General features: G+C 42.5%; 2 protein-coding genes across 9 annotated transcripts in view; one reads left to right on the plus strand and one right to left on the minus strand.

Annotated features, from left to right (window-relative positions):
- Positions 1-27,970, minus strand: part of LOC137373693 (alpha-1-antiproteinase-like) — a 269,343-nt gene that overhangs the window by 144,000 nt on the left and 97,373 nt on the right. The window lies entirely within an intron of this gene.
- fancm (FA complementation group M) overlaps positions 1-27,970 on the plus strand; it is a 155,026-nt gene that overhangs the window by 99,490 nt on the left and 27,566 nt on the right. For 3 of the 8 annotated variants that reach the window (XM_068038862.1, XM_068038863.1, XM_068038865.1), the window contains exons 13-15: positions 2,666-2,818; positions 15,682-18,046; positions 27,836-27,918. In XM_068038862.1, coding sequence (XP_067894963.1) covers positions 2,666-2,818; positions 15,682-18,046; positions 27,836-27,918 — 2,601 coding nt within the window. Of the gene's footprint in view, positions 1-2,665; positions 2,823-15,681; positions 18,047-27,835; positions 27,919-27,970 lie in introns of those variants that run through there. The other 5 variants (XM_068038869.1, XM_068038868.1, XM_068038867.1 and 2 more) reach the window with 3 other exon arrangements.

Raw genomic sequence — 27,970 nt, forward strand, 5'->3', positions numbered from 1 at the left:
ACCATAGAAACATTACAGCACAAGAAAAGGCCATTCAGCCCATTCTAATGCCACCTTCCAGCACCTGGTCTGTAGCCTTGCAGGTTACAGCACTTCACGTGCAGGTCCAGGTACCTTTAAATGAGTTGAGGGTTTTTGTCTCCACCACCGTTGCTGGCAGTGAATTCCAGACACCCACCACCCTCTGGGTGAAAACGTCTTTCCTCATGTCCCCTCTAATCCTTCGACCAATCACCTTAAATCTGTGCCCCTTGGTAATTAACCTCTCTACTAGGGGAAGCAGATCTTTCCTGTCTATTCTATCTGGGCCCCTGATAATTTTGTATACCTCTGTTAAGTCACCCCCTCAGCCTCCTCTGTTCCAAGGAAAACAACCCAAGCTTATCCAATCTTTCCTCATAGCTGCATTTTTCCAGCCCTGGCAACATTTCTTGTAAATCTCCTCTGTACTCTCCAGAGCAATTATGTCCTTCCTGTAATGCGGTGACCAGAACTGTACACAATACTCCAGCTGTGGCCTAACCAGTGTTTGATACAGTTTCAGCATTACCTCCCTGCTTTTGTACTCTATACCTTGGCTAATAAAGGAAAGCATTCCATATGCCGCCTTCACCACTTTATCTATCTGTCCTGCCACCTTCAGGGACCTGTGGATATGTAATCCAAGGTCTCTCACTTCCTCTACCCCTCTCAATAGCTTCCCTTGCTTTGTTTGCCCTCCCCAAATGCATTACCTTACTCTTCTCCAGATTGAATTCCATTTGCCACTTTTCCACCTTCTCAACCAAACCATTGATATAATTCAGGAGTCTACAGCTATCCTCTTCACTATCAACTGTACTCTGCTGTTTCCTATCCCACACCAAGTCCCCATTACCCCTGTCATTGCAAAGTTATATTGGCTCTCTCTTCCCTCAGCAACTTAAATTTAAAATTCTCATCCTCGTGCTTAAATCTATTTGTGGCCTTGCCCATCCATATCTCCATAGCCTGCTCTAATTCTGTAACCTCCCGAACTCTCCACTTCTTTAACTATGGCCTGTTGTGCATCACCCACCTACCAAAACAAAACTGGTGGTGCCCCTTCATTCACCTAGGCTACATGCTTTTGAATTCATTTCCTAAACTCTCTTGGCTCACCAAATACCTCCACACCTTGAAAATGCTCTTTAAGCACTCCTTTTTGATTAAATTTTTATTCACTTCTCCATATATCTCCACCTTTTGGCATGGCATTTGATTTTTCCCTTATTACGACTCTGTGCAGCGCTGTGGGGCATTTTTCTTTAGTTTAGTTTAGAGATACAGCACTGAAACAGGCCCTTCGGCCTACCGAGTCTGTGCCGACCATCAACCACCCATTTATACTAATGCTACACTAATCCCATATTCCTACCACATCCCCACCTGTCCCTATATTTCCCTACCACCTACCTATACTAGGGGCAATTGCTAATGGCCAATTTACCTATCAACCTGCAAGTCTTTGGCATGTGGGAGGAAACCAGAGCACCCGGATGAAACCCATGCAGACACAGGGAGAACTTGCAAACTCCACACAGGCAGTACCCAGAATTGAACCCGGGTCGCTGGAGCTGTGAGGCTGCGGTGCTAACCACTGTGCCACTGAGGCACTGTAGCTTGTAGTAGTAGAGCAGTATTCACTAAAATTTGATGTGGCCATAAAGTCATGAGTCATTTATGGCACAGAAGGAGGCCATTTGGCTCATTGAGTCTATGCCAACTCTCCAGAGCAATCCAGTCAGTCCCATTCCCCTCTCTATCCCTATAGTCCTGCAAGTTTATTTCCTTCAAGAGCCCATCCAATTTCCTTTTGAAATCATTGATCATCTCTACTTCCACCATCCTCTTAGGCATCGAGGTCATTACTACTTGCTGCGTTTAAAAAAAAAAAAATCTTCCTTGCAGCCCCCCTGCATCTTTTGCTCAAAGCCTTAAATCTCTCTCCCCTAGTCCTAGTACCATCAGCTAATGGGAGCAGTCTTTGCTTGTCTACCTTATCTAAACTGGTCATAATTTTGTAAACCCCTATCAAATCTCCCCTCCATCTGCTTTGTTCCAACAAGAACAACCCTAGCTTCTCCAGCCTAACCTTGTAGCTAAATTCCCTCATCCCTGGAACCATTTTGATAAATCTCCTCTGCGACCAGTCAAGGATCCTCACTTCCTTCCTAAAGTGTGGTGACCAGAACTGGATGCAATACTCGAGTTGTGGCCTGACCACAGCTTTGTAAAAGTTCAGCATAACTTTCCTGCTTTTGTTCTCAATATCTCTGTTTAAGAAGCCCAAGATCCCATATGTTTTGCTAACCACTGTCTCAGTATGTCCTGCCATGTTCAAAGCTCTGTGCACATGAACCCCAGGTCCTTTGGTCCCTGCACTCTCTTTTTAGAAGTGTGCCATTAAGTTTGTATTGCCTCTCCCTCGCCCTTTTTCCAAATTGCATCACCTCACACTTCTGTGTAATATATTCCATTTGCCACTTGTCTGCCCATTTTGTCCATGGTGTAAATCTTTGTAACTTCCGTTATCCTTTAGTGCAGAAAGAGAACTAGACTAGGATCGAGTGGGGAAAAATCTAACTTCATAGTTGTTTTAAGTTATTTCTATATATTATATATATATATATATTATCTGTTACAGGAGCATGAGAGTGGTGAAATTCATGAGCTTTCTCTGTCAGAGTGGAGCCTTTGGCAAAATCGTCCATTTTCCACCCATTTGATTGACCATTCTGATCGCTGCCAGCACTTCATAAGCATTATGGACATGATCGATTTGTTGAGACAGGAAGAGGTAGGTGAGATAATCTATTGAATACAAAAGCAAAATACTGCAGATGCTCTATTGAATGTAGCTTTTAGTTACCTGTTGAACACAAAAAGACTACTTCACAGTCTGCAATAACAATTGTAAAATGCACTGGTAAATTTTGTTTTCAGTAAAATTCTAAATTACATATTTTGTTAGAATAAGTTGTTTTATCTCCCATTTTCTTTTCTTTTTTGGATTCCATCCAGACCATACATCATGGCTGGCCTACCAATGCATTCTTGACTAGCTGCAAGAAGCACATGAGATGGAAAAATCCCCATTTTTTTCATGATTTGATTTTTTTCTTCCTGCAACAGGATGAAACTGTAACTCATAACCACACACAAAAAGCAGATTTTAACAAAATATATGCATTATCAATCACAGTCAAAACAAAAAATAGATCTAAAGGTTTTTAAAATATAAAATCTCTGCTCTGATAGCAGTTTGATGTTTCAACTTTTACATGAATCTAAGATTTTGAACATACAAACAAATATCAGCCAATTTGATTTGAAATATATAATAAGAATGAATGTTACACATTGTGCTTATCAGATGGACCAATAAATATTATTTGGGGAATTGAGGGAGAAAAGAAAGAAACTATATTGGGCAGTCGGTTAGATGGATTTGGCATTGAATCTAGCCCAGACTGACGGGATGGAATCTCGTCTTTCATCTAGCTATATGGATAAGTGGAACACTTTAGGGTTGTATTGTTCAGGTCCTGGCATCAACATCTTCCGACTGTATTAGCATGCATTGTTTTCCATTGCACGCACCAGTTTTGTGCCACGGGCCCATTGCTACCATTTTGTGCTGTGAACCCATTCCCTATTTACAACTGTTATGGTCAACAAAACTCTGGTAGGAGGAGCTGTTCTTCCAGGGTTGAGGCTGGGACACATTGTAACAGCTGATTTGGATGTACAATGGTTGATGCAGATTTAGGTGCCTGAAACAGAAAATCTTCCATTGCTCAGCATCCTACTTTGAGCACAGAAGTCAGAGAAAAGGAGAAATATACAAGCAGCTACAAACTTGAACTTAATTTCTTTTCTGTTTTCTTCATTTAATACAAAAATGTAATTTGAGGATAAAACGTATAGTTGCATTGCTGATGAACTTCATTGAAGCAATTTTTGCAAGTTTAACAACTGGCTTAATTTACACAGTGGGAATTCAGTGTTTGAACAACATCTTTCTGTTTTTTTTGAAAAGCAATAGCTGGAAATTATTTTTTAATTGTCAAAATGATACTGATGCTTTCAAGAAAAGATTGAAAATCAGTTTGTAAATTAGATTCAGACATCAACATACAATATAGTATGTTTTGGGATTTCCAATGTCTTTTTTTAGTTCATTGATTTTACAATATCTGCATCATGAAAACTAAAACAGTACAGTCAGAGTTGGATGTTTCTCTGGTGTAGACTTGCTGATTTTATGGATGTAAATAAAACCATTGTTAGCGATATTAAAAATACCAGTTGGGCTTTGGTGTACCTCTTGGTTACCATAGAAACTGGAACAACATATGTAAGGGGATTAGATCTGCAAATTGTGCTTTTCAGTTTTGTAGCCATCTACGTCAAGGTTACTGCAAAAGGAGGTTAATGTATTTTCAAATTTCTGTTGGCAAAATTCATGTGACATTGTGAACTGGATAGTTATGCACGTCAGTACTAAAGCTTGCAAGTGAATGCAACTTGAAGAAAGCAAGCAACTGTAGGCAGTTAGTCATCTGCAACTGATTTAGCATCTATACAATACAGGGCTGATTTTTTCCCAGGTACTATAGGTGGTAAAGAGTATCTGAGGTGGCCAAGGTAGGGTCTTGAGCCTCTAAACGTGGTTAGCCTGCATTCAGCACAGGATACTATCTTGTAAAGGAGTTGAAGTGCGTGCTAGGAATGGCTGCCCTGAGGATGATTTAGGCTCTGATAATCAATTAAAGTGGCTCCTAGTGCTTATTAAAGAGGCTTCATGCCATTTTACTGGCTAGTGCTGCATTTAATTAGAGGCAGACTCCTTCACCCCTCTAGCCGCGACCCGTAAGCTTTCAGGCAAGCTGTCCATTGCACTAAGCCTTTGGTTTGCCAGAGTCATCAGCCGCCTTCTGAAGCTTAGCTCCACTGTGTCCTCATCTGACTCCTCTACAGCAGAACTAGTATGTAACCTTGCCCTCTCACCCCATAAGGTGGCACTTGTTACATGTCTGCTGCCTACTGGTGCCCAGTGCATGGATTGAGGATCCATTTTCTGTCCTGACCTCTCTTATGTGTGGTTCCTGTTCTCTGAGCTGGTGCCTGCGACATTGGTTGCAGTGGAGGGAGTGCCTCTTCCTCCTCTTTCAGTTCTTGGGGTGGGGGGAGGGAATGGTGGGGAGGTGGATATTACTCCTGGGAGTCTGCAATGATAAAGCTAAAAGGATTAAGGTGTGGCCATTAAAGGAGATAAGTGATGAGACAACATAGGGCTTGAGAGTGAGGATAGGTTTGGGGAATAGGGTGCAGGAATAGTTATAAATAAAGAGTGTTAATGTAGCTTAACATCTGTCGAAGGGAAAATGTTAGAAGCTATTAAAAACGTTCTAGCAGGGCATTTAGAAAAATTCAAGGTAATCATGCAGAGTCAAGATGGTTTTGTGAAATGGAAATCATGTTTAACTAATTTATTGGAATTCTTTGAGGACGTTACATATGCTGTGGATAAAGGGGAACTGGTGGATGTTTATTTTTAAAAAATTTTATTTAGAGATACAGCACTGAAACAGGCCCTTCGGCCCACCGAGTCTGTGTCGACCAACAACCACCCATTTATACTAACCCTGCAGTAATCCCATATTCCCTACCACCTACCTACACTAGGGGCAATTTACAATGGCCAATTTACCTATCAACCTGCAAGTCTTTGGCTGTGGGAGGAAACCGGAGCACCCGGCGAAAACCCACGTGGTCACAGGGAGAACTTGCAAGCTCCGCACAGGCAGTACCCAGAATTGAACCCGGGTCCCTGGAACTGTGAGGCTGCGGTGCTAACCACTGTGCCGCCCAGATGTATTGTACATAAATTTCCAGAAGACATTTGATAATGTGCCACATCAAAGGTTATTGTAGAAAATAAAAGCTCATGGCATAGGGGGTAACATATTGGCATGGATATAAGATTGGAAACCGAGTGTAGGCATAAATGGATCATTTTCTGGTTGGCAAAATGTAACGAGTGGTGTGCCACAGGGGCTGTGCTGGGGCCTCAACATTTTACAATTTATATAAATGACTTAGATGAAGGGACCGAAGGTATGGTTGCTAAATTTGCTGATGAGACATAGGTAGGAAAGTAACTTGTGAAGAGGACATAAGAGGGCTACAAAGGGATATAGATAGATTGTGAGTGGGCAAAGACTGGTAAATGCACTATAATGTGGGAAAGTGTGAAATTATCCACCTTGGCAGGAAGAATAAAAAAGAAGCATATTATATAAATGGTGAGAGATTGCAGAGCTCTGTGATGCAGAGGGATCTGGGTGTCTTAGTGCATGAATCGCAAAAGGTTGGTATGCAGGTAAAGCATGTAATTAGGAAAGCTAATAGAATGTTAACGTTTATCGCGAGGGGAATTGAATACAAAAGTAGGGAGGTTATGCTTCAGCTATACAGGGCATTGGTGAGACCACATCTGGAATACTGTGTACAGTATTGGTCTCCTTATTTAAGGAAGGATGTAAATGCATTGGAGGCAGTACAGAGAAGGTTTACTAGACCAATACCTGGAATGGGCAGGCTGTCTTTCGAGGAAAGATTGGACAGGCTAGGTTTGTATCCGCTGCAATTTAGAAGAGTAAGAGGCAACATGATTGAAACACAAGATCCTGAGGGGTCTTGACAGGGTGGATGTGGAAAGGATGTTTCCCCTTTGTGGGAGAATCTAGTTTCCCCTTGTTATAAAATAAGGGGGTCGCCCATTTAAGACAGAGATGAGGAGAAATTTTTTCTCTGAGGGTCATGAGTCTTTGGAATTCTCTTCCTCAAAAGGCGGTGGAAGCAGACTCTTTGAATATTTTTGAGGTAGGAAGATTGTTGATAAACTAGGGGGTGAAAGGTTATCTGGGATAGGCGGGAATGTGGAATAATCAGTTCTGCCATGAACTTATTGAATGGTGGAGCAGGCTCGAGGAGCCGAGTGGCCGCCTCCTCCTAATTCGTATGTTTGTATGTAAAGAAGTTGGAGTGGCCTCTCCCCTCCTTGTCAAGCTGCCCTCTGATGTTCCTCTGGCCACAAATGTGCCACTCCCTGCCTGATCACCTCCAGCACTGCCTCCAAAACGGGAGTGATCTCATGCAGTTGTGCTTCCCCCTCCCCTGGTCCTTGTCCTGGAAGAGAAATGTAAGTGTGGCCTGCAAAGGATTCAGTAGAGTTGAGGTTGTGATGTAGATGATGCAGATGCTGTTATTGAGGTCTGTTTGTGAGATGGGGTCGTACCTTGACCATTCATGTCAAATTGTTAAATTTCTTGTGGCACTGGACTCATAACCTGGGGGCTAAATACGAGCCATTGTAGTCAGCCAGTATATTCCACACCTTCACTGGATGTGTGTGCATGGAGGCTACATATAATGCTCCATGAAAATTTCTCCTAATCAGCACTTGAGTGCTAAATGTGCAAGTGTCAGTATAGCACCTCCAGGCACATTTAAATCATGGTGATCAGCAGTTGGCCCCAAAATCACGGGCTAAAACTGGGCTTGTAACCAGGTGGATCTTATTATCACAGTACTCAGTACCTGTTGTCACCCTTTCCCCAAAAAAGCCCTCAGTGATGCTAATTTATAGGGAGAAAGTAAATATTCTTTACCTTTTGGAAACATAAATCATTAGTTTTGGGATTTTAGTTCAAAATTAAAACATAACTGAGATTTGCTTTTTTTAGTTGTTGCAAGTTGTTGACATTCTGATTGCGTTGATTAAAGTATTGTGGTAAATTACTTCTGAGGAGAGATGAAGAATAGATTTATAATCACAAGTCAATTTCCAAACTCGTAGTCATAGGAGCAGGAGTGGATGTTCAGCCCCTTGAGCCTGTTCCGCCATTCAGTCAGATAATGGCTGATCTGTATCTTAACTTCATTTGCCCATTTTTGATCCATAGCCATTGATACTCTTGCCTAAACAAAATCTTTTGATCTTGGCTTCAATTGACTCAGCATCCACAGCCTTTTGGAGGACGAAGTGCCAGATTTCTAAATATAAAGCTATGCCCCCTTGATCTGGATTGCCACACCAGATTAGTTTCTCTATCAATCCATTTGTCATTTTAAACAGCTTGATTAGGCCACTGCTCAATCTTTCCTGCATTACAACAGCAACTACACTTCAAAAAAAAAAATTTCTTTGTCTATAAATCGTTTTGGGTTGTCCTGAGGTCGTGAAAAGCTCTATATAAATGCAATTTTTTTTCTTTTCTAAAGTCAAGGAAATAGAAGCCAAGTTCATGCAACCTGCTCTCCTAACTTAACCCTTCTTTGCAAAGCTTTTTTTGTTGTTTTTTGCACCTCATTACTTTCTTGATATGCTTCTCTTGCTTTGTTTAGTTTTCCCAGTCAGATAGATTTTCTTATTATTCCTTCGTTCATGGGATGTGGGTGTTGCTGGCAAGGCCAGCCTTTATTGCTCAGCCCTAATTGCCCTTGAGAAGGGGTGGTGAGCTGCCTTCTTGAACCACTGCTGCTCTTGGGCTGAAGGTACACCCACAGTGCTGTTAGGAGGGGAGTTCCAGGATTTTGACCCAGCAACAGTGAAGGAATAGTGATATAGTTCCAAGTCAAGATAGTGTGTGGCTTGGAGGGGAACTTGCAGGTGGTGGTGATCCCATGCATCTGCTGCCCTTGTCCTTCTAGGTGGTAGAGGTCGTGGATTTGGAAGGTGCTGTCTAAGGAACCTTGGTGAGCTGCTGCAGTGCATCTTGTAGATGGTACACACTGCTGCCACTGTGCGTGGAGGGAATGAATATTGAAGGTAGTGGATCAGGTGCCAATCAAACTGGCTGCTTTGTCCTGGATGGTGTCGAGCTTCTTGAGTGTTGTTGGAGCTGCACCCATCGTGGCAATTGGAGAGTATTCCATCACACTCCTGACTAGTGCCTTGTAGATGGTGGACAGGGATTGGGGAGACAGAAGGTGAGTAACTCAGAGTTCCCAGCCTCTTGTAGCCACAGTATTCATGTGGCTGGTCCAGTTCAGTTTCTGGTCAATGGTAGCCCCCAGGATGTTGATAGTGGGGGATTCAGCGATGGTAATGCCTTTGCACACAAAGGGGAGATGGTTAGATTCTCTCTCGTTTGAGAAGGTTATTGCCTGGCAATTGTGTGGCATGAATATAACTTGCCACTTATCAGTCCAAGCCTGGATGTTGTCCAGGTCTTGCTGCATCTGGACATAGGCTGCTTCAGTATCTGAAGAGCCGTGAATGGTGCTGAAAATTGTGCAATCATCAGCGAACATCCCCGCTTCTGACCTTATGAGCGATCAAGATCAGTCCTGACAGATGGACATCAAATCTGGAATACTCTGCATCATTGCATCAAATGTGCATGCAGACATTGGCTACTTGTGGAAGCAAAAACAATGCCAGGTATCTTACTAAATCTGTGTGCAACATAGTGATGAGAACGTAAGTTAATAACTTAGTCTTCTCATTTAAAGCGTGTTCACAAAAATGCACATTTGTTTGGATGGTAAAATGAATTTCTAACACCTTTATTTTTCTGAAATTTGCTCACCAGCCCCCTATGTAGGGCAGAAATTGTAATATGGCCCCTCGTGCAAAAGGATTGGACACCCAGAATCACTGAATTGTTACTGTGCAGAAGGAGGCTGTTCAGTCCAGCATGTTCACACCGGTTCTCCAAAAGAGCAATTCACTCCGTTTCATTCCCCCGCCTTCTCCTCATAACCCTGCACATACTTACTTTTCATAAAGCAGTCTAATTCCCTTTTGAATGCTTCAATTGAACGTGCCTCCAACTTGTCGATGTCCTTTTTGGAGTTCTGCACTATCTTCCTCACAGTTCACAATGCTTCCAAGTTTTGTATCATCTGCAAACTTTGAAATTATGCTCTGTACACCAAGGTCTAGGTCATTAATGTATATCCAGAAAAGCAAGGGAACCAACTCTGACCCCTGGGGAACACCACTACAAACCTTCCTCCAGCCCAAAAAACATCCATTAACCACTACTCTTTGTTTCCTGTCACTCAGCTAATTCCATATCCATGTTGCTACCGTCCCTTTTATTCCATAAGCTGTAGGTTTGCTCACAAGTCTGTTGTGTAGCCCTGTATCAAATGCCTTTTGAAACTCCAAAAGGACATAGACAAGTTGGTGGAATGGGCAGGCAGATGACAGATGAAGTTCAATGCAGAGAAATGTGAAGTGATTCATTTTGGTAGGAAGAACATGGAGAGACAATATAAAATAAAGGGTACAGTTCTAAAGGGGGTGCAGGAGCAGAGGGACCTGCTGTTTCTGATCTTAAGACCCAAAAGACCAGCTTAAAAAAAATTGGAACTCTGTGCTCTGAGTAGGAGCTGCTGCTTCCGACCTGCAGGGCAGCTTCGTGGCTTTCCGAAGGGCTTTTGGTGTTGTAATTGTGAAGGATGAAATAAATTTTAACTAACTATTAAATACTGAAATGTTGGAATGTTGAAGTCACTTTGGTGATTTTATACAAGTACATTGGTTGCCGTCTTGGTGGTACTCAAAGGTAAACAAAGGGAAAACTAATGTTTTATACATTTGAAGTGGCTTGGAAGCCTTTGCATTTATTACAGATCATTAACAGTGCTATAATTACATGATTCCTTGTCAAAAAAAAAAAAAAGATTTTTTATTTTTGGCCATTCTCACCCCTTTTAAGGAGGGATATACTTGCATTGGAAGCAGTTCAGAGAAGGTTTACTGGGCTGATTCTGGGATGAAGGGGTTGTGTTATGATGAAAAATTAAGCAGGTTGGGCTTATACTCATTGGGGTTTAGAAGAATGAGAGGTGATCTTTTTGAAACAAGATTCTGAAAGGGTTTGACAGGATAGCGGTGACACAGTGGTATTGGTACTGGACTAGTCACAGAGTCCCAGCATATTGCTCTGGGGACATGGGTTTGAATCCCACCATGGCAGAAGGTGAAATTTGAATTGTTTAGTTTAGTTTAGAGATACAGCACTGAAACAGGCCCTTCGGCCCACCGAGTCTGTGCCGACCATCAACCACCCATTTATACTAATCCTACACTAATCCAATATTCCTACCACATCCCCACCTGTCCCTATATATTTCCCTACCACCTACCTATACTAGGGGCAATTTGTAATGGCCAATTAACCTATCAACCTGCAAGTCTTTGGCGTGTGGGAGGAAACCGGAGCACCCGGAGGAAACCCACGCAGACACAGGGAGAACTTGCAAACTCCGCACAGGCAGTACCCAGAATCGAACCCAGGTCCCTGGAACTGTGAGGCTGCGGTGCTAACCACTGCGCCACTGTGCCGCCCCAAATTCAATTAATAAATCTGCAATTAAAAGCATTGTTGTTCATCGTAAAAACCCATCTGGTTCACTAATGTCCTTTTACGGAAGGAAATCTGCTGTCCTTACCTGGTCTGGCCTACATGTGACTCTAGACCCACAGCAATGTGGTTGACTCTTAACTGTCCTCTGAAATGGCCTAGCAAGCCACTCAGTTGTATCTAACCGCAATGAAATCAATAAGGAATGAAACCGGACGGACCACCCGGCATCGATCTAGGCACCGAAAATGACAACGGCTAACCCAGCCCTGTCGACCCTGCAAAGTCCTCCTTACTAACATCTGGGGGCTTGTGCCAAAGTTGCGATAGCTGCCCCATAAACGAGTCAAGAAACAGCCTGACAAAGCCATAGTCACAGAATCATACCTTACAGACAATGTCCCAGACACCGCTATCACCATCCCCAGGTATGTGCTGTCCCACCGGCAGGACGGACCCAGCAGAGGTGGTGGCACAGTGGTATACAGTCAGGAGGGAGTTGCCCCTGGAGTCCTCAACATCGACTCCAGACCCCATGAAGTCTGAAAGCATCAGGTCAAGCATAGACAAGGAAACCTCCTGCTGGTTACCACCTACTGCCCTCCCTCCTGCTGATGAATCAGTACTCCTCCATGTTAAACAGCACATGGAGGAAGCACTGAGGGTGGCAAGAGCGCAGAATGTACTCTGGGTGGTAGACTTTAATGTCCATCACCAAGAGTGGATCAGTAGTACCACTACTGACTGAGCTGGCTGAGTCCTAAAGGACATAGCTGCTAGTCTGGGTCTGCAGTAGGTGGTGAGGGAACCAACAAGAGGGGAAAAATGTACTTGACCTTGACCTCACCAATCTGCCTGCCGTAGATGCATCTGTCCATGACAGTATCGGTAGGAGTGACCACTGCACAGTTCATGTGGAGGCTAAGTCCCGTCTTCACATTGAGGATATCCAGCATTGTGTTGTGCGGCACTACCACTAAATGGGATAGATTTCGGACAGATCTAGCAATGCAAAACTGAGCATCCATGAGGCACTGTGAGCCATCAGCAGCAGCAGAATTGTACTCAACCACAATCTGTAACCTCATGGCCTGGCATATCCCTCACTCTACCATTACCATCAAGTTGGGGGACCAACCCTGGTTCAAGCAAGAGTGCAGAAGGACATGCCAGGATCAGCACCAGGCATACCTCAAAATTAGGTATCAACCTGGTGAAGCCACAACCCAGGACTACTTGCACGCCAAACAGCGTAAGCAGCATGTGATAGAGCTAAGCAATCCCATATCCAATGGATCAGATCTAAGGTGGTGGACAATTGAACAGCTAACTGGAGGATGTGGCTCCACAAATATCCCCATCCTCAATGATGGGGGAGCCCAGCACATCAATGTAAAAGATAAGGCTGAAGCATTTGCAACAATCTTCAGCTAGAAGTGCCGAGTGGATGGTCCATCTTGGCCTCCTCCTGAAGTCCCCAGCATCGCAGATGTCAGTCCTCAGCCAATTTGATTCACTCCACGTGATATCAAACGGCTGAAGGCACTGGATACTGCAAAGGCGATGAGCCCTGACAACATTCCGGCAATAGAATTTGTTACAACCAGGTGCGAAAGGTGTCTAGGGGTCTGTAACTATTTTCGTCTGGCCTTATTGTAACAGGGTTTAATTTTTAACTGTGTTTTGAGCTCCACCTTTTGGTGAATCCTTGTTCACAGCTTTCCAATTATAAGGCAAAGATACCAACACACCAGGTTTTCTCAGGTTTAAAGGAGAAAAATGAAATTTATTAAAACTTAAACTCTCATACGGTTGACGCCTACGGATATACGATGCGCCCATGCTAGCAAGCACATGCGATATACAGATGCAAATAGGGACAGCAAAGAGGAGAGGAAAATATAGTAGAGAGGGGTTTGAGGCAATATCAGAAGAGTTTCTTGTTTACTGTGCTTCGAGCTCACTTGATTGTAGGTAGTCTTACTTTTTGTTGAGGCCCAGTATTCTTAAACCTTGTCCACGTAGGAGACTTTTCTCTCTTTTGAGGTTCATGTGTTTTCACAAGATTCAGTTCCCTGAGAGATGAGCAGGTAGAACAGGGGTCTTCTCAAAACAGGAGCCAGGAGATTTGAGTTCAAATCCCTTGTTGGAAGTTCAAATCTCAACAGCCAGCTGGTCACGTGACTAAAACTGGTCTGACCACTTCTTCTGTTTGTGGATTCTGCTATCTCAGCAGTCAATCTGGAAGGCTAGCTCCTCCCACCTGCAACGTCTGGTAATCAAAAGAACATTGTTGGTTGAATGAATCAGGGCATGGCCCTTTATCCCTTGTTCCAACACTGTCCGTTACCATGCCAATGTCTTTCCAGTCAGGGGCCTGCACTTTTAAGTTTTAATGTTCATGTGGCGAATTAACGTGTGCCTCAGCCTTGGCAGGTAGGGGGCTTGCCTGACATATTGAAGTCCTGTACTCCAGAACTTGCCGCACCCCTAGCCAAGCTGTTCCAGTGTAGCTACAACACTGGCATTGTGGAAAATTGCCCAGGTATGTCCTGTCCATAAAAAGCAGGACAAGTCCAACTCAGCCAATTACCACCCCATCAGCCTACTCTCGATCATCAGTAAAATGATGGAAGGTGTTGTCAACAGTGCTAACAAGCGGCATTTGCTTAGCAATAACCTGCTCAATGACGCTCAGTTTGAGTTTCGCCAGGGCCACACAGCTCCTGACCTCATTACAGTCTTGGTTCAAACATGGACAAAAGAGCTGGCCTCGAGGTGAGCTGAGATTGACTGCCCTTGACATCAAGGCAACATTTATCTGAGTATGGCATCAAGGAGCCCTAGCAAAACTGAAGTCAATGAGAATTGGGGAAAACCCTCCACTGGTTGGAGTCATACCGAGCACAAAGGAAGATGGTTGTGGCTGTTGGAGGTCAAACATCTGAGCTCCAGGACATCACTGAAGGAGTTCCTCAGGGTAGTGTCCTAGGCCCAACCATCTTCAGCTGCTTCATCAATGACCTTCCTTCAATCATAAGGTCAGAAGTGGGGATGTTTGCTGATGATTGCACAATGTTCAGCACCATTTGCAGCTCCTCAGATCCTGAAGCAGTCCGTGTAGAAAGACTTGGACAATATCCAGGCTTGGGCTGATAAGTGGCAAGTAACATTCGCGCCACGCAAATGACAAACAATGACCATCTCCAACCAGAGAGAATCTAACCATCTCCCCTTGACATTCAATGCCATTACGACTGCTAAATCCCCCACTATCAACATCCTGGGGGTTACCATTGACCAGAAACTGAACTGGAGTAGCCATATAAATACCGTGGCTACAAGAGCAGGTCAGAGGCTAGGAATCCTGCAGCAAGTAACTTCCCTCCTGTCTCAACCAGGGCCGGTCTGCCATCTACAAGGCACAAGTCAGGAGTGTGATGGAATGCTCTCCACTTGCCTGGATGTGTGCAGGTCCAACAACACTCAAGAAGCTCGGCACCATCAATAGGTGGTCATTGTGATGGATGGGATATGGGGTTTGGCGCTCAAATTAGGATCAATGGCAACATGTAGTACAGATTTACATGGTCAATGGTTCAGATTAAAATAATTCTCATATCTCCGCTCGTACTAGGGAGATGCCCAACATGAAGCAACTTCAGGTGTAATAATATATATTGCAAAGTGACTGCTCTGTATTTGCATTGACGGAAGCAAAAACTATATATCAGTTCATTTCAATAGCTCCATCCAATCAATCCCATTCATCTATTATCCTCATCTAGATAAAACATAATGTAAGAATGATTCTGTAGTTCATTCAGTTTGGTTAATTGTTCAGGTCCTGTTTCTTGACTCACTCTGACCATTACTTTTATCTTTTTCGTTCCAAAACCTAATTGCTGCACTCCTGTCTGAATCAGGAATTGATTGAGAGCTCGAGTAAAATCTCTCCGTGATGACAGTCTGTTCCATAAGCTGCTGACCCTAAGCATGACGAAGTTATGCCATAATTTGAGGTTATGTCTGTTAGAGACCAAGAATTTCTTGACAAAACACATAAATTTAAAGAATAAGGGTAAAACACTGTGCAGAGGTCTGTATTTGATCCTTTCTTTCCCCCCGAAGGCCTCCATATCAGACCATCTTGCATACTGGTGAGAGTTTTAATGTATAACTTACAAATTTGATACCCATCTTTTTATGCTATTTTAAAATAAGGTTAATTTTAAATGTCTAATCTTGCCTTTAATAATTTGTATTTCTGTTACAGAATGACTGCAGCTATTCATTAGATGTGATGTCTTATTTAAATATGGATGATATTTTTGAAGCGACTCCTGCACTACAACCCCAAGTTGCATCTATTTCTATGGAAAATAATCAGGATAAAAATAAAATGGATCAATTAATGAAGCTTAGATGTGACAGAAAGAAACGTATAAGTAATAGCGTGAAGCAGAATAATTTGTGCGCATTAACAAATGAAGATGAGGAATACTCTCTTTTTAACATGAGTAAAATGAAAAGGACAAAGGTTCAGTGTTTGCCCCCTTGTTCTGAAACTGCAAGCACCAAAGAAGCAAAGTCTCCAAATTGTGTTTCTAGGAATTGTCGAGGTGAAGAAGTTGCAATTACCACCAAGAGTGATGCATCAAAACCAGGTGAACAGATCTATCAGCCAGAGGAGGAAATTGAAGTGGACATAAATAATATAGAAGAAGCAACCTGTTTCAGTGAATCTGACATGAGGAAAATCTTGGACAGTCACATGAAAATCAATTTAAATGTAGATACTGCTGTAAGCAAATCAACAAACACCGAATGCAAAATTGTTGGCACAAGGAAGAAAGAACATGGAGAGTGCCACCATCATGACTCAGTAAATGATTATGTGATGAGGGAAGTAATAGCTGGAACGCACAATCTGTTTTCCAAATGCCATGAATCAAACCGTGCCAATTCAGACTACAATAGCCTAGTTAATGAAATAGCACTTAATGGGATCAATCTGTCTAAACTGTTTTATCAACCAGACTCTCTCGTAACTCAGGCCCACAGCCCACAACACACATCCTTAAATACAGATCCAGGAAGTACCAGGCATTCTTACTCAACAGAGATTGAACATCCCAATTATGATTCAGTAAGGCAAGTTCCCACCAGTGTTGAAATGGTTTTGGAAAGGGTTACATCGTTTCTTACTAAGTCTCCCCCTTCATTAGACATTTCCTTTTGCAAAGAAGTAAATTATGAAGAAACTAGGCAAGAAAATACTTCAAAAATCTCACTAGTAAATGTTTTAAAACCTGACCAAGGAGATAACCAATTCCTTGGTGGTTCACCTCCAATCAATTTAAAATCAACAGATTTGGTGACTGGCAGAGAACCTGCAACCTTCTCTAAAGATTTGAGCAATCATGTTAATGCAGGATCCAGTCCTTCCTGGGATGATTTATTTGATAGTAATGTTGAAGAAAACTTGGAACAAGATTATAATGCTCAATCAGGTGTAAACCAAGAAAGATTACTTGATCCTTTGGACCAGTATCATAACTCAACTGATAAAAACAAAAGCAGAAACAGTAAAACCCTTGAGAATTCTATAAATGATGTACCATATATATATGAGAAGAGCTTGCCTTTGTTTGAAGATGAACCATCACCTGATGGCCATTCAACTCTCCATGTTCCTGACTACCAAAGTTGTGCAATCTCACAGGACATTTCTGAACTGATGAGGCAGTCTACTGCATTGCATGAACCACTAAAGAATGGTCAAGTTGTTGCTAATAAAAGTTTGGAAAATGGAGAAACTGAAGATGATATAACTTGCAGGTCACTTTTGCATAAATCATTTCACAAACAAATGCTTTGTGAAAATTCATGCATTGACCAGCATAGACCTGTAGTTGATGACAGCAGCATGTACAGTTGTTCAAATGAACTATTTTCTGTTAACTTCGATCTAGGCTTTTCATTTGAAGACATAGATGAAAATAGTGATGTGTTCGGAAGCAATACTACTTGCAACAAAACCACTGAATTCTCAGAACATCTTGCAGACAAATTATCTTCTGAAAACACAGAAATAAAGACAAAACTGGCTGAATGCACCACTGAGATTCAGGAAAACTGCATCAACATGGTTACTTCTAAATTATTTGAAGCAGGGACAGAAGTAATGAGAAATTGCTCAACTCCAGAGTCTTGGAAGCGCATGCCCTTAAAACCAAGCAAAATAGAAGCTTTGCATCAAAATGAAAATCAATGTTTAACAAAACAAGACGTTGCTTTGTTTTCTCCAGTTTGTCAGTCTGATCTTTGGGCCTCATCTTCATTTTCTCCAACAATTCCATCCTTTGCAACAGAAGAAAGAAGTTCCTCTCTCAAACTCTGTGGTATGACTTCTGTTAACCCACAGTTCAAAAATGATTTGGTGATTTCCCAGAATCCTGCACTGAACAATGTTACAGAAGTCTTGGAGGTGGTTAAAAAAAAAATCTTGTCTGAATCAGCAGCCTCCCCTAACACTTCGAGCATTATGAATTGTAGTACAAGTGAAATGCATGGAAAAAAGTCTTTTATATATGACAAACGGAATATTTTTCGCAAAGTTCTTCAATCACCTATTAGTGGTAAGATACCTGATTTTAATTTTTGACCATGAATATTATGACCAGGTGAGAGGTGTCTAGGGTTCCCTTTCCGCCTTCACCTGGTTTTACTGTAACAGAGTTTAATTTTAAACACATCGTGTTTTTCAGCTCCACCTTGGTGAATCCTTGTTCACTGCTTTCCAATTATAAGCCAAAGAAACCAGCACAAACAGGCTTTCTTAGGTTTAAAGAAGAAAAGTTGAAATTTGTTAAAACTTAAACACTAATTCGGTTAACGCCTATGGATATACGATGCGCCCACGCATATGCGGTACACACATGCAGATAAAGACAGGAAAGAGAAGAAAAATAATGTGAAAAGGTTTGAGGCAATATCTGAAGATTTGTTGTTACGGCTCTTCAAACTCACTGCAGAGTCCTTGATTGTAGGTAGATTTTGCTTTTTGTTGGGGCCCAGTATTCTTAAACCTTGTTCACTGCAGGAGACTTTTCTCTCTTGGGGTTTATGTGTCTTCAGTGGGTTTTGGAGTTCCGTGAGAAAGAGATGGGAGCAGACAAACAGGAGAGGAGGTCTGCTTCAGGCCAGGAGCATTCTGCTTTCTGCAGGTTCTCAGTTCAAAACTGTACAATTTTTAAAAAAAAAACAACAGACTGCCAAGCAGGTTAGTCATGTGACTAACTGGTTTGACCACGTCTGTTTGTGGATTGTATTGGAGCAGGGAATAGCTCCTTTGTTCCAAGCAGTTAATATGCAAAAGTGTCTTTCCAGCCAGGGGCCTGGCAACCCCTTGTCACAAGCCTTCTCCTCTTCCCAGCAACAATTTGAAATTTCAATACACGTGGCAAAATTAATGTGCCTCATTCTTGGCACGTGGGAGCCTGCATGACAATATGTTCTGAATTTTTAAAATTTCTACTGCTTAAATTTATGAATTCTATTAAAAAATAAAATCAGCCATTTCCTTTCCACTTAAGCCTTCTCCAGGGAATGCTTCTTTCCAATGCCAGGCTAGATTATGCCCCTTGATTCAGGCTGCATTTACATTATAAATGTAGCATTGGTGCTAAGTGAAAACCACTTTGTACTGACTATATAGTTGTGGCATAAATGCACCTTAATGATTTAAGATGTGACCTCGGTGCTGCAGGATTATTGAGGGGAATAGTTACCTGCTCTGGGATTGCTAACTCTCTCAGATGTCTGTGTGTGTATATATTATATGGTTACATGCTACATGTAGCTTACAGACAGGATCAGGCTCAGCTATGATCTCCATGTCTGCCTGCCATCATTCCTTGCTCAAGTCACAAGTGAGTAATGGCTAATTAGGTAAGATACCCGGAGGTGACTTGTGCCTGGGAAACCATATCTTGCAAGTAGCCAATGCCTTTAGAAGGGGATGTAAGAAAATTAGTGAGGAAAAAGGCAAAAATGTGAGGGAGGGTGGAAATGATTCAAGCTAGCATGCAGCTTGATATCCATCAGCAAAAGCAAACCAGGTTTGAATTTTTGTCATTCATTTGTCGCATCTAATATAAAATATATTAAAAGGAGCCCTGAAACTCGGGTTTAATTTGAAGTGACTACATTTCTTTTAAAAATACAAGGGAATAATGTTCTTCATGTTGATACTAATTTTCATGTTTGCACATTCCCCTGTAATGCTTCAAATAATTAAATAGTAAAATAGTAATATTTAATGGCTGGAAGACTTTGAATTCCCATTTGCTGCAGTAGCATATACTCAAGTGAAAAGTACTAAACTTTAAACTATTAGCAGAGTTCCACTGTGAGCTGCAATGGTGTGTATTGAATGCTGAGTTTGTAGCTGTTCAGGAATCATTTAGATTGAACATTAGAGCTCTGCACTGGCACCCAAACTTGCAGCTTTGGCTGACTATTTGATTTTTGATTAGATGAGGACTTTGCAATATAGCTGAAATCTAAACTTGATTTCTAATTCATACCAAACCCAGCATTTTAATACAAGCACCTAAATTCATTGTTGAATTCAGCAGCAGTGTATCGCCAGCGTTGAATCTGTTTATTTCCATGGCCACATTTTTATTGTGTTTTCAAATGGCTGCACTGTTCTGTGTACTGATACAAGACCGCTGCCAATAAAGTGGTTGGGTTAATTCGCAACCAAATGTGGCATTCCTTTCTGAATTGGTTCCAAGATAAAATGATTTGTTTATTTTTATGGGTGTGGTGAAGTGGAAAACCTGGGAGAGAGCAGTGCTAGAAATGCTCTGTCAAGCAATTTTACCTTCATGATTATGGGGTGGGGGGGGGGGGGGAGGTGAAAGAACATTTTATTTACAGATAAGTTCAATTGGGTAGTGCTGTAGTTTCTGAGTTGATGATGGCTAGTTCTTAGCAGACGAAGATCAAGGGAAGATTTGGCACTAGGGGTGCTGGACTGCTAGCTGGTGGCTAAAGAGTCCAATTATAGATCTGCAGGCTCTTGAGCATTTGGGGCACAGGAGGTCTTGACCTGGGGGAGCCCGGACAGAAGCAGCTTCCTTCCGTTTGACATTTCTCTCCTACAGCTTCACGTCTTAAGGACTCAAACCAGTACATAGCATTCCTGAATTTTGAGCGTCCGTTGTTCCTGTCAGCAGCTTCCTGCTCCCACATCAGTTGTCCAATGTCAGCCAAGGAGAGTTGTTTCTTCAGCTGGTCCTTGAAATGTTTTTGCAGAGCACCTTGATTCTGCTTCCTGAGGCTCAGTTCTCCATACAGTACTTGGTTTCTGAATTAACAAAGCTGTAAAAGGCAATAGACCAAATTTCCCATGCAGACCCCATCCAAAAGTACATTCTTCCAGGATAAGAACCTCAGTCCCATGGGGCCTAATTTAAATAGTATAGGCAAGCACTGCTCCTTGGATATAGCAGTAATGTTGAAGGAACTGATGCAGGAGAAGCCGCAGAATTATTCAATTAATTCTGAAGCTAATGATTTTGGAATATTGAGAGGATTGGTAAACTAGGCATCGTTTCCTGCCCCCACCCCCCCCCCCCCCCCACAAACCCCCATTCTGGAGAAAACATAGTTGTGGTCAAAACATAAATTTTAAGTTCCTTATTCTTCACATGACACTTTCTCAGAATATGAGTTGCAAATTTGTGATTTTGTGGCTTTCTGGCGCTAATAACTAAAGGGTCTATATGTCAGCTCTGGAAGCACCAGTGCCAGGTTTTCTTGGCTTGCTTAATATTCCGCTGACCCGCACCTGGACCTTTTCAGGAAATTCAGGGCCATCTGAAGCCAATAACGTATGTAATTTGCATTCTTGCACTCAATTGAGGTACAACTACCATAAAAACTTGAGGATTAGGTGCAGCACCGTTCAGGCACAAAGCATGATCAGTGCCGATTTTTCCTCTGCCATCTGTTTTTCAGGTGCTTTTATAATGTTTATTTGTGGAATGTGGGTGTCGCTGGCAAGGCCAACATTTACTGCCCATCTCTAATTGCCCTTGAGAAGATGGTGGTGCTGAGCTGTCTTCTTGAATCACTGTAGTTCATGTGTATGTACACCCACTGTACATATGCACATACGAATTAGGAGCAGGAGTCGGCCCTTTGAGCCTGCTCTGCCATTCAATAAGTTCATGACTGAACTGATGAGGGGCAGCATTCCAGGATTTTGACCCAGCAACAGTGAGGAAATGGTGTTCTCGTTCTAAGTCAGGATGCTTTGTGGCTTGGAGGGGAGCTTGCAGGTGGTGGTGTTTCCGTGCATCTGCTGCCCTTGTTCTTCTAGGTGTTAGAGTTCACTGGTTTGGAAGGTGTTGTCGAAGGAGCCTTGGCCAGTTGCTGCAGTGCATCTTGTAGCTGGTACACACTGCTATCCCTGTGCACCTGTGATGGCGGGAATGAATATTTAAGGTGGTGGATGGAGGTGCCGATCACTTTTGGAACAGGGAAAATCTATACTTGTATGATTCTCTGTTTTCTGATTCCGTCTAATCAGTCTGTTAGGATTATATCTCTCCAATCCAATCTTTCCATTTAAATCATTTTTTAAAAATCACTTTGTGTATACTATGTCTGTGATTAATCAGTGTCTTTTTTCAGCTGTTTATTATGGTATTGTTTTTATTCATATGCTACGGTAACCTCTGAGACCTAAATGATACTTGTGCCTTTCAGGAGGAGTTCTACAAATATTTATAAATATTCTTTAAAATTTATGTGCTGCATATTTGCAAGTAGAGCTAGATAAGTATAAAAGCACGATTCAGTTTGGTATTGAATGCCGCTGAGGCATCCGAAACAATATAATGGTTGCATAATGTTTCTGTTCCTCGAGTTTTTAACATTAGGGCTGACACTTAACACATCTGTTGCTAAAATCTCAAATCTTCATTCTTAAAAAAAAAATCAGTTTGTTGAACTGTACTTTGTGAAAGTGTGGCTTTCTTTCTTTTGTACCTTTACATTAACAAGTGCTTGAAGTTTTCTTCACTGTTCTTGTACTTTGCAGTGAGAAATCCTGATGTATAGCACCCCCATCTGGAATTTGCTTTATGATTCACTCAGTGTTATACTTTCTGTATACCTAGGGTCTAAAATGTTTGCTTCTTGGAAATACATATTTGCATTTTAACATTTTTCAATCAGTCAACTCCAGGATTCAGAATAACCAATGATTCTGCATATTTGATCCATCCACAAATAATTTATTACTGAATCCTAGAAATGTTTCCAACATCACCTTGCTTTGGAATTGATAAATTTCTTCATTTTGCCCCCTCCAAGTCATATGATAGTATCAAGGTTATTGGCACCAACTTACCCTTTTCCTATTCAATTGGTTTAAGTTCAGTGTACTTTTGAATCTGACTACTTTGTTCTCATTTTAGTGAGGTGATAATATGTCGAATCATAGAATGGTTACAACACAGAAGGCAGCCATTTAGCCCTTCATGTCCATTCTGGCTCTCTGCAAGAACTCAGTTGGACCCACTCCCCTGTCCTTTCCCCAGAGCCCTGCAAATTCTTTCTGTTCAGAAAATTATCCAATTCCCTTTTGAGAGCCACAATTGAATCTTGAAAGCTGCAATTGAATCTACCTCCACCACACTCTCAGGCAGTGCATTCCAGATCCTAACCACACGCTGCGCATGAAAAATGTTCTCTTTTTGGTTCTTGACTCTTCTGCCAATGGGAACAGTTTGTCCCTATGTGCTCTGTCTAAGCCTGTCATGATTTTGAACACCACCTATGAAATTTGCTCTCGACTTTCTCTTCTCTAAGAAAAGCAGCCCTAGTGGCTTCTCCATTCTATCTACGTCACTGAAGTCACTCATCCCTTGAACCATTCTTGTGAATCTTTTCTGCACCCTCTCTAAGGCCTCTACATCCTTCCTAAAGTGTGGTGCCCAGAATTGGACACAGTACTCTAGTTGAGGCTGAACTAGTGTTTTATAACGGTTCATGTAAGTTCCTTGCTTTTGCAGTCTATGCCTCTATTTATTAAGCCCAGGATCCCATATGCCTTATTAACCACTTTCTTAACCTACTCTGCCACCTTTATTACGTTACAATGGATGATCTGTAGTGAATAATTTCATGTGGAGAGTCCCCAACAGCTTGAATTGATATAGCATCTTTAACATAGTAAAGCATCCCAAGGCATTTCACAAAAGCATAAGCAGACTAAGTGGGCAGCAAGCTAAAGATGGGCACTCGGGGGATCAAGGCATATGGGGATAGGGCAGGTAAGTGGAGTTGAGGTAGATGATCAGCCATGATCTTATTGAATGATGGAGTCGGCTTGAGGGGGTGTAAGGCCTACTCGTGCTTCTATTTCTTAATGGAGATATTAAGAGGGGTGTCCAAAGGCTTTGTCAAGAGAGAGTTTTAAGGAGGGTGTTGCGACCAGTTGAGGAAGGGGTCTCGGGCTCCCCTTTTGCCCCTTCTCTGGTTTGACCGCAACAGGGTTTATCTTTTTAAACACAATGATTTAACTTACCACCCCAGTGAGCACTTGCTCCTGTTCCTCTAATATAATTGCAAATGAACCAATCAGACAGGTTTTCTTGAGTTTAAACAAGAAAGATGCAAGTTTATTAACCTTACCACTCTAAACAGGTTAAAATTACTAAAATGTGTGACGCATCCATGCTCTCGTTCACACGAGCGGTACGCACACATACAAATAGATTACAAAGGGAAAATAGAGTTGAGGGGTTGAAGTAAAGTCTGTAGTAAATTGAATTCAAATACTGAGTCTGTGTCTTTAGTTGAAATTATAATCCTGAAGTCTTCGCTGGGCCACGTGCACATTTCGGGCTTGCTTCTCTGATTCCAGAAGGCAGAAGAGGTGCTTTATCTGTGCCCTCTGTTGTTGACTGTGAGGATTTGTAAATTTGAGGCTTGGCTGCAGCCGAGGCTTCCCTGGGACTTTGCCAGAGCGAGAGAGAGAGGAGACGTTCCTTCCCTGGATTTCAGTTACTGTCTTTCTGAGGCACAATTCACAAACTCCCAGAGTTACACAGGCAGTCATGACATGTGACCACCTCTTTGTTTGAAACAGCACCTTCTGGTATGATCTTTGAAATTCAAGGCTGTTCAGACATACTTGGTGGTTGGGGGGTTGTTGGTGGTGAGGTTGGGTGTTGATGGCTTTTGACGATCATTGACAAAACCATTCCAGTTAATATAATCAGAGAACACCCCATTGTTCAGGCTAGACTGGGTAATCACCTCTGTCTCCAGTCGGCCTTTGGCTCTTTATGTGCAAATTCGTGCGTGGTCATCTTTAGCTGCTTTGTTCTGCTTTTTAAAAGTTATTTGTAATATCCAGTAAAAGTCTCTGGCAAAGTTCCATACAAAATTAATATTTCCATGCGGCATGTGGGGTTTCTGTTACAAGGGTCGTACGGGAGTAAAGAGGTGGAAAGGAGAGTGGGTTTAGGGAGTGAATTCCAGAGCACGGGGCCGAGATGGCGTGGATGTCAATGAGGGGCTGAAGCAAATGGGGAAGGATGCACAAGGTCAATCAGTGACACAAACAGTCTTGGGGGATAATGGGGAGGAGGAGATTAAAGATGGGACGCATCGGGTCATAAAGGATTTAAATCCAAGGATGAAAATTTTAATTTGGGGGCATTGGGGGTCCAGGAGCCGCTGTAGGTCACTAATGTCAAACAAAAAAAAACAAAAAACAAAGAAACTTACAGCACAGGAACAGGCCCTTCGGCCCTCCAAGCCTACACCGATCCAAATCCTCTATCTAAACCTGTCGCCAATTTTCTAAGGGTCTGTATCTCTTTACTTCCTGCCCATTCATGTATCTGTCTAGATACATCTTAAAAGACGCTATCGTGCCCGCGTCTACCACCTCCGCTGGCAAAGTGTTCCATGCACCCACCACCCTCTGCGTAAAGAAATTTCCACGCATATCCCCCCTAAACTTTTCCTCTTTCACTTTGAACTCGTGTCCCCTTGTAATTGAATCCCCCACTCTGGGGGAAAAAGCTTCTTGCTATCTACTCTGTCTATACCTCTCATGATTTTGTACACCTCAATCAGGTCCCCCCTCAACCTCCGTCTTTCTAATGAAAATAATCCTAATCTACTCAACCTCTCTTCGTAGCTAGCGCCCTCCATACCAGGCAACATCCTGGTGAATCTCCTCTGCACCCTCTCCAAAGCATCCACATCCTTTTGGTAATGTGGTGACCAGAACTGCACGCAGTATTCCAAATGTGTCCGAACCAAAGTCTTATACAACTGTAATATGACCTGCCAACTCTTGTACTCAATACCCCGTCCGATGAAGGAAAGCATGCCGTATGCCTTCTTGACCACTCTATTAACCTGCGTTGCCACCTTCAGGGAACAATGGATCTGAACACCCAAATCTCTCTGTACATCAATTTTGCCCAGGACTTTTCCATTTACTGTATAGTTCACTCTTGAATTGGATCTTCCAAAATGCATCACCTCGCATTTGCCCTGATTGAACTCCATCTGCCATTTCTCTGCCCAACTCTCCAGTCTATCTATATTCTGCTGTATTCTCTGACAGTCCCCTTCAGTATCTGCTACTCCACCAATCTTAGTGTCGTCCGCAAACTTGCTAATCAGACCACCTATACTTTCCTCCAAATCATTAATGTATATCACAAACAACAGTGGTCCCAGCACGGATCCCTGTGGAACACCACTGGTCACACGTCTCCATTTTGAGAAACTGCCTTCCACTGCTACTCTCTGTCTCCCTGTTGCCCAGCCAGTTCTTTATCCATCTAGCTAGTACACCTTGGACCCCATGCGCCGTCACTTTCTCCATCAGCCTACCATGGGGAACCTTATCAAACGCCTTACTGAAGTCCATGTATATGACATCTACAGCCCTTCCCTCATCAAGCAACTTTGTCACTTCCTCAAAGAATTCTATTAAGTTGGTAAGACATGACCTTCCCTGCACAAAACCATGTTGCCTATCACTGATAAGCCCATTTTCTTCCAAATGGGAATAGATCCTATCCCTCAGTATCTTCTCCAGCAGCTTCCCTACCACTGACGTCAGGCTCACCGGTCAGGACTGATGGGGTGGGATTTGGTGGATGATTGGAAATGGGGAGCAAAGTTTTGGATCCACTGAAGTTTAAAGTCAGGAAAGCATTGATAATAGTTTAATCTGGAGGTTAAAGGCATGGCTAAGGGTTTCAGTAGCAGATGAGCTGAGGCAGGGATAGATGTGGATGATACAGAGATGGAAGTACGGGGGTGGGAGGGGGGTGGGGGGAGTGGAGAGACAATGGGGTCTGAAGCTCAGCTCCTTTTAAATAGGATGCTGAGGATGTGAACAGCCTGGTTCAGTGAGATGGTGACGGTGAGGGGGAGGGGGGGCGGTGAGGGGGAGGGAGGGAGTTTGTGGTGAGGCCTTAAGGTGATGGTTTTGGTTTCCCAACGTTTAACTGGAGAAAATTGTGGCTCATTCAAAACAGGATGCCAGACAAAGCAGTCTGACAATGTAGAGGGATTGAGAGAGTGGAGAAGTAGAGCAAGGTGTCATCGGCATCCATGTGCAACCTGACAACATGGCTACAGATGATGTTGATTGGGAAAAGGAGGGGCCAGGGATAGATCCTTGGGGGACTTGAGGTGATGATGCCGCAGTAGGAAGGGAACCCATTGCTGGAGGTGCCACAGCTATGATCGGATAGGTAAAAGTGGAGCCAAATGAGGGCAATCCCACTTAGATGGAGAATGGAGGACAGCAGTTGGAGGATGATGGTGCAATCAACTGATTTAAAGACTCTAGAGGTAGAGAAGGATGAGGAGGAAAATGCATCACCCTCACTGAGCATGTCATTTGTGACATTGATTAAGGCTAATTCAGAATTGTGGCAGAGTCAGAAACTTGATTGGAGAGATTCCATCATGGAGTTGTGGGAAAGTTGGGCAGGAATTTGGGAGGTGACAGCATGTTCAATAAGAAAGGGGTTTGTAAATGGGGAGACAGTCATGAGTTAATGGAAGTTTAGTTGTGAATGCGAATGAGCTATGAAACTGCAGTTACTGACAGCAAAATAAAGGCTGTGCTTGAAATATTCAGACTAGCATAGTATCCCAGTGAGATGTAATTATTCTGCAAATAATGACCTGTATACAAAACCATGCTTTCAAACTAAAGAATAAAGTATAAAGTTAAAAGATCATTAAGCAACAGTACTTTTGTTCTCTATGTAAATATTTGTTCCACTGTCAGATTTTTTAAAGAAATTATGATAAATAATTAACTATGTTTCTGATGAATAGGAAAATGTTTCTTTCCTCAGGTGGTTGCAACAGTGAGAGTGAAGATGAAGTTATCAGAAGACCTTGTAAAAGAATAAAAGTCGGTGTTCTTGAGTCTCCAGAGGTGAGTGGATTACATAATAACTGGCACCAAGGTACATTTCCTATATGTTCAT

Source organism: Heterodontus francisci, chromosome 9 (assembly GCF_036365525.1).
Source record: "Heterodontus francisci isolate sHetFra1 chromosome 9, sHetFra1.hap1, whole genome shotgun sequence".
Taxonomy (NCBI): Eukaryota; Metazoa; Chordata; class Chondrichthyes; order Heterodontiformes; family Heterodontidae; genus Heterodontus; species Heterodontus francisci.